The sequence below is a fragment of the Eptesicus fuscus genome, chromosome 4, assembly GCF_027574615.1.
Source record: "Eptesicus fuscus isolate TK198812 chromosome 4, DD_ASM_mEF_20220401, whole genome shotgun sequence".
Lineage (NCBI taxonomy): Eukaryota > Metazoa > Chordata > Mammalia > Chiroptera > Vespertilionidae > Eptesicus > Eptesicus fuscus.
In genome coordinates this window covers 33,159,774-33,166,579 of record NC_072476.1, presented here as the reverse complement: position 1 = coordinate 33,166,579, position 6,806 = coordinate 33,159,774, and the positions used below count along the sequence as shown (strand labels likewise).

Here is a 6,806-nt window from a genome sequence, read left to right as displayed (position 1 = left end):
TGAGAAGCAACTGCTTGGAAAGCAGGGCAGGAGCGGCCCAGAGCCCTCCCTCCACTCCCCCTTATCCCCAGCCCAACTCCAGGCAGCTGGGGCTTCATGCTGCCTGGGGTCTGGGACAGCTCAGGGGGGCTGTAAATTTGCTTCTCCTTGGATTTTCAATCTGAATTGGCTGCCAGGAAGACTTCATGGAACAGAGCCTGCCTCCACCCCCGCCATCCTCTGGTCACAACGGTCCCTTTTCAGATCCTGCCTCAGTGGCTGTCTTCACAGGAAGTGGAGGGAGGCCTCTCAAGCTCCCAGTATCCCAGAGCTAGGTTGTCCAGGTATGGCTCTGGCAAGCACTCTGAGGATGAATGGCTTACTTCCCTTCTCTAGGTCAATCTCTGACTGAGGTGTCTGAAGTGGAGGGACCACATAATGGCATATAAGTGATAGCCATAAACAGGAAACATGTTCAGTGCCACATGAGTACCACAGTGAACAAGGCCTGTCAGACACTCGCTCTCTGCTCTGATTAACAGGGCACCCGTGCTGCATGACTCCAGAGAGTACCATTCCCATCAGTCTCTGAATGGCACCCCCTTGAGTTGTGCAGTGCTCACCTTGACAGTTGTACATGGTGGCCCTGCCAGTGAGAGACCTAAGACATGTAAGGATGGCAGCACAGAGGAAGAAGACAACTTCCTGCTGGGGGATCAGGGAAGGTTTCATAGAAGAGGTAATGCTTGGGCCGAAACCGGTTTGGCTCAGTGGATAAAGCGTCGGCCTGCGGACTCAAGGGTCCCAGGTTCGATTCCGGTAAAGGGCATGTACCTTGGTTGCGGGCACATCCCCAGTGGGGGGGTGTGCAGGAGGCAGCTGATCGATGTTTCTCTCTCATCGATGTTTCTAACTCTCTATCCTCTCTCTTCCTCTCTGTAAAAAATCAATAAAATATATATATTATATTTTTTTTTAAAAGAAGAGGTAATGCTTGGGTTTGGTCTTTGAAGAACAGGAGAGAGAGTGTGGGCAGGTGATCACGTGGAAGGCACAGGTTGAGCAAAGGGCAGGAAGCTGAAAACCATCTAACTGTGCTTGTGTGATGAACAAAGTGGGAGAATAGGCTGGAGAGGTCGGTGGATGGCAGAACACAGAGGGTCTTAGTTCTGAGGCAACCAAGAGCCATTGCAGACTCCTGCTCAGGGGAGTGACTCAAATGAGGCTATTCAATAAGAAAGTCAGTCTAATGGCAGGGTTGGGGGTTAACTGGAGGGGTCAGTGAGGAGACCTGCAGTGGTCCTGGGACTGAGTCGGCATCATGCCAGAGGAATAGAAGCAAAGGAAGATGGAGGGGGTGCTGGGCAGGAGATGGTGAATTGGTGAATGTTGGAGGGAGAGCCCCAGGTAGCTTCCTGTTTTCTTCCTTATCCTCAGGGTCCCCTGATGAGGACAGATAGGTGGACCCTGCTGGGCAGTATCCAAGAACACCTGGGTTGAAGTTGTCCTCCACACCAGCCTCTGCTCTCCTAGCAGGATTACACAGTTTAGGGATTGGGTGTGGGGTGGACCAAGATCCTCTCCTCTCTCCTAAGCTGCAACCATAGCTTTCTCTTTGAAAGCCACAGAGGATGAGCCAGCACCACCCCTGCCCAGTAGGCCCCAGCACCTGTGCTCTTGACCCATCTTCCTTCCTTTCTTGAAGGTAGGGGCCTCTGACAAATTGCTGTCAGAGGGGAGGGAGGAGCAGGTCCCACAGCCCAAGAGGCTCCTCCTCCCCCCACCCCCATCTGTTCCTGGTCTCCTCTTCATGGTCAGGTCAGGGCAGTGACGCAGGAGTCGAGTTGAGGACTGGGAGAACAGAGCCTGGGGGTTGGGGGTTAGGGACAGAACACATGTGCGGACGTGTGTGGACGTGAGTGTGCATGTGCTCGTCTCACAGCTGGGATCTGGGAAGGAAGCAGAACTGGGTTCTGAAGGCCAAGAGGGGCTGGGAGTCTGCCTGGTGCTGAGAGGGAAACTGGGACCAGAGGGCATGGTGGGGCGTGCAGACCCACATCCAGTACCCCACGTTCGAGGAGGGCTCCCAAAGCAGGCTCGAGGTGAGCTGAGGGCAGGAGAGCAGAGTGGGAGAGAGTCAGGGCCTCATTACTTCCGCCAACCTCTCCATCTCTCTGAACCCCTCTTTGATCATGCTCTCCCCTCACCCCTTTATGTCTTCCTCCCTCACCTCATTCAGGTCACCTTCTCAGCATGCGTCCCTGCTTGCCTGATCTAAAATTGCAACCTCTTCTAACATTCCTGGTCCCTCCCCCTGCCCCCCCTTCTGTGCCTGTTCTTAGTCCTTATCGCTATTGGAGATCCTCTTTTATTCATATTTGTGTTTGTCGTCTGCCTCTGTACTAGAATGTTAGCTCAACCAGGGCAGGCATTCTTGTCTGTTTCATGCACTGCTCTATCCCCAGGTCCTGGCCAAGAGTAGGTATTTATATATAGATTTCTTGAATGAATGAATATTCATTTCATTTTTTAAAAATTCCTCACTGAGGATATGTTTCCATTGATTTTTAGTTTTATTTATTTATTTTTTGAAAAAATATTTTTATTGATTTCAGAGAAGAAGAGAGAGGGAGAGAGAACTAGAAACATCAATGATGAGAGAGAATCATTGATCAGCTGCCTCCTGCACGTCCCACATGGGGGATCGAGCCTGCAACCCGGGCATGTGCCCTGACTGGGAATCAAACTGTGACCTCCTGGTGCATAGGTCGATGTTCAACCACTGAGCCACACCAGCCAGGTGAAACAAAATTTCTTGAATAAATGAATGAACATTTCCCAACAAAAGTCAAATTCCTCAGAGTGGCATTCAAGGAACCTGACCCCTCCCTAACCAGCACTCTGGTCTGATCTCCTTTCCGTAGGCTGTGCACCCGACCCTCCTTTCCCTTTGCGTAATTGGCCTCCCACACCCACCTGACATCTTTTCCTGTTGAAATCCTGCCTGCCCTTCAAGGCTGAGCTCCTTGTCAGCTCCTCCATTAAAGCTTCCTTGACTTCCCCTACAGCAGCTCTCCCTCTTCCAAACTCTTACCGCTGAGCTCTGTGCACTCCGGTCCTCACACACTGCCCTGTGTACACATCCTGTCTCTATGGTAAGCTACTAACTCCATCCAGGAGACATCCTAGGTCTCAACACATCTTTTTGTCTTGCAAAGTGTGTGTGTAGTCAAGTGTCTTGCATAAAGAAGGCACTGAACACATGAAGAAAATATTTCTAATATCATGAGGCCAGGTAGGGAGTGAAGGAACTTATATAACTACCTGTAGGACTTTGCTGTCTTATGAAACCTGCCCGAGGTAGGCCTGGTACTTTCATCATACCCATGTGACAGGTGAGGACACAGGCTCGGGGGCTGAGGCCATTTTCTAAGGTTTGAGAGGCAGCCAGCCTGGTCCCGGCTTTAGGAAGATTTTCTCCTGCCTCGGGGCTTCCTACAATTCACAAAGGACTCGCTGCAAATCCGAGCTGCCGTCACTCTGGGGGCTAGCTTTATTCACTCTGGGGGCTAGCTTTATTTCAGAGTTCGTAAGAATTCTGCCACGCAGGCTGACCTGTATCACAGGACAAAGAAATGATGTGGAAGTGCGTGTATGTCCTGCAGAGCATACCATGTGATTTGTGCCCTAAAAGTTCAATTCCTGGGCTTTCAGGGTCCTAGAAAGTGAGGAGGGGGAGAAGACCCCCACATTTCTTGCTCCATACACCACCAAATTCCTCAACATGAGCAACACTGGTTCTAGAACAAGTACAGGGGCTGTGAGAAGAAAGGCAGCTGACTTGTCCCTGCCAGCAGCTTCCAGACTCAGCGCCTTCGCAGAAACCTAGGCACTTCCAGCTCTGAGCCCCCGCTCCTGACCCGAATGGCCCCCCGGGAGGCGCGGGGGCCCCTAGCCTTTCCCAGGGTGGCCCCCCTTCTAGGCGCAGGCGTCCTGCCCGTCCCGCCGGTGCACACCCAGCTGCACCTCCCGGAACCGGGGTCAGGCGGGCAGAAGGGTATTCCTGCACCCGCGCCGGCCGCGCCGCGCCGCTCCCGCCCCGGCGAACCCGCGACCCAGGCGTCCTGCCCCCTGCTCTGACCTCATGGCCCCCACCTCGGGCGACCACTCACGCACACAGCCTCCCGCCACCCCCACACACGCACGCACACATGCAGATAACAGCCCCGACCCCCGGCCGCAGCCGCAGTCCCCGGGCCAACGCCGGCCGGTCGCCTCGCCGCACGTCTTCCCGGACGCTGGCCCTGCGCTTGCTCAGCCCGACCCCCGGCTCGGCAGCCCCTGGACAGCGAGCCCCCTCCTCCGGCCTGTGGGGTGGCCCAGCCCCATCGAGTTTCCCGGGATGAGGGCTCGGGGCACGGGCGCCGGGCGAGCCCCTGGTCGCTGAACGGCCCGGCGGGGCACGGAGATGGGGGTGCGCGGTGAGTGTCGCCCGCAGGGGAGCTCCCGCCCCGGCCCCTGTTTGAGAAGGGATTTGCCGCTGGGACTGCCGGCCCAGAGGGGGCTGGGTTCAAGGACCCGCGGCTGGCCGAGGGACCCCGGAAGGGCAAAGGGGGTGGGGCAGCCTCCACGTGTCGCCCGGGCTTGGGGAGACCCCGGGAAAGGCAGAATGTGACCTGGAGACGGGGACGAGGTTTTGGGGTTCGAGGAAAAGAAAAGCGGCTGTGTGGGTGGGGAGGAAGTTGATACCTGGGTCCTGGAGCAGCCAACGGGATCAGCGAGAGGGGAAGCCTCCGTCCCAGCCGGATTGAAGTTTGGCCCCGAGAAGCGAGCCGGCGGCTGGGGGGTGGGGGGTGCGCTCGGCAGCAGGATTGAATGAAGGCGCCGGAGGCAGAATCAGAGCGCTTGGAAGATTGGGGTTGGGAGGGCCAGCCCAGGCGAGGAGCGTGTGAACCTGCCCCTCCAAACTAACACTTCTCCCCTCCCTTCCTCACACCAAGCCTGGCTCTCTTTTCTAGAATGCCCTGCCTTGCTGCTCCTGCTGTCCTTGCTGCTGCTTCCTCTGGGCCTCCCAGTCTTGGGCGCCCCTCCATGCCTCATCTGTGACAGCCGCGTCCTGGAGAGGTACATCCTGGAGGCCCGGGAGGCTGAAAATGTCACGGTGAGACCCCCTTCCCAGGACATTCCACAGAATTCACTCTGAGGGGCTCAGGGGCCTCCTCCCAAATCCAGGAACCTGAACTCAGTCCTGGCACTGGGTTCAGGCTGGAGGTGAGAAGCCAGAACCCCAGTAAAATTGATAAAACCGGTAGCCCCTTATGCACACCTGGAAGCTAGGTCAGGGGCACAGCCGGAGGGGCTGTGGCCTGTGCGCTGGGCTGAGAGCCCTTGGGACATTGACTCCCTGGGGTTGTGTTTTTAGATGGGCTGTGCTGAAGACTGCAGCTTCCGTGAAAATATCACCGTCCCAGACACCAAGGTTAACTTCCATGCCTGGAAGAGGATGGAGGTGAGTTCATTTTTCCTTCCTCTTGGGGAGTCTCATTTTGGAAACTTGATAGGGCAGGAGGGAGAATGATACAGAGAGGAAATGGAGTAGCAAAGATGAGGACTGAATGGAATATGTTAATCTGTTCATTCATTCATTCATTCATTCATTCCACAGACCCTTTTGCACGCCTTCTGTTTGTTTGCTCAGCTTTGTGCTTAGGGCGGCTGAGAGGGAGGAATAAGGGGTGGCTTGGGCCCAGCTGACTCCAGGTCTCTGCTCCTTTCAGGTTGAGCAGCAGGCCTTGGATGTCTGGCAGGGCCTGGCTCTGCTCTCAGAAGGCATCCTGCGAGGCCAGGCCCTGTTGGCCAACTCCTCCCAGATGTCTGAGACCCTGCAGCTACATGTGGACAAAGCCATCAGTGGCCTGCGCAGCCTCACCTCCCTGCTTCGGGCACTGGAAAGCCAGGTGTGTAGGAATAGACCCTCCCTAACACTCTGCCCTTTCTGTAAAATGGGAGAAGGGCCCTGCCAAGGAACACTGAGACTTCCCTCATACCCCCTCCAATTCTGTCCTGGATCCAATCTCCCTCCAGGGTCCCTGGCACTGCAGTAATCTTGTATTCTCTCCTTGACAGAAGGAAGCCATCTCCCTTCCAGATGCAGCGGCCTCTGCTGTTCCACTCCGAACATTCACTGTTGATACTTTGTGCAAATTTTTCCGAATCTACTCCAATTTCCTGCGGGGAAAGCTGAAGCTGTACACAAGGGAGGCCTGCAGGACAGGGGACAGGTGATCAGATGCTCCCACCCTGGGCACATCCACCACCTTGCTCACCACTACTGCCCATGCCACGTCTCCCACACCACCACTCCCGACCCCCATCAAGGGGCTATCAGCTTAGCACCAGCCTGTCCCAAGGACACTCCAGGACCAGCGGTGACATCTTAGGGGCCAGAGGAACTGTCCAGAGTTCAACTCAGATCTAAGTGTGTCACAGGGCCAGTCTAAGGCCCTGAAGCAGGAAAAATTCAGAGGAGATCAGCTTAAACTCGGGACGGTGCCATGATGGAGAGACACCAAACTCATCTCCATGCCCTACAGAACTGTGATGCCAGGACAAGCTGGAGGGCAAACACCTCTTTTTGCACCTACCAAGCAGGGATAGGATGGACTGGAGAATTTAGGTGGCAAGTCATGAATTCTCTAGGTCTCCATGGAGGACTCCATGACAGCAAGATCCCCCTGGATAATGAAGGTGGTGGGAGCCATGAGGATGGGACGGGGCTGGCCCCTGGCTTTGTATGTTTTTGTGTGTTTTTCAATCTCACTGGCAAC

At 55.4% G+C, this 6,806-nt stretch overlaps 1 protein-coding gene across 1 annotated transcript; it reads left to right on the top strand.

The window, feature by feature from the left end:
- The first annotated feature begins 4,854 nt into the window (after positions 1 to 4,854).
- Positions 4,855 to 6,806, top strand: EPO (erythropoietin). The gene is given in 5 exon segments (XM_054714263.1): positions 4,855 to 4,925; positions 4,927 to 5,140; positions 5,402 to 5,488; positions 5,757 to 5,936; positions 6,106 to 6,806. Coding segments are annotated over 5 exon segments (711 nt in total). The 3' UTR covers positions 6,265 to 6,806.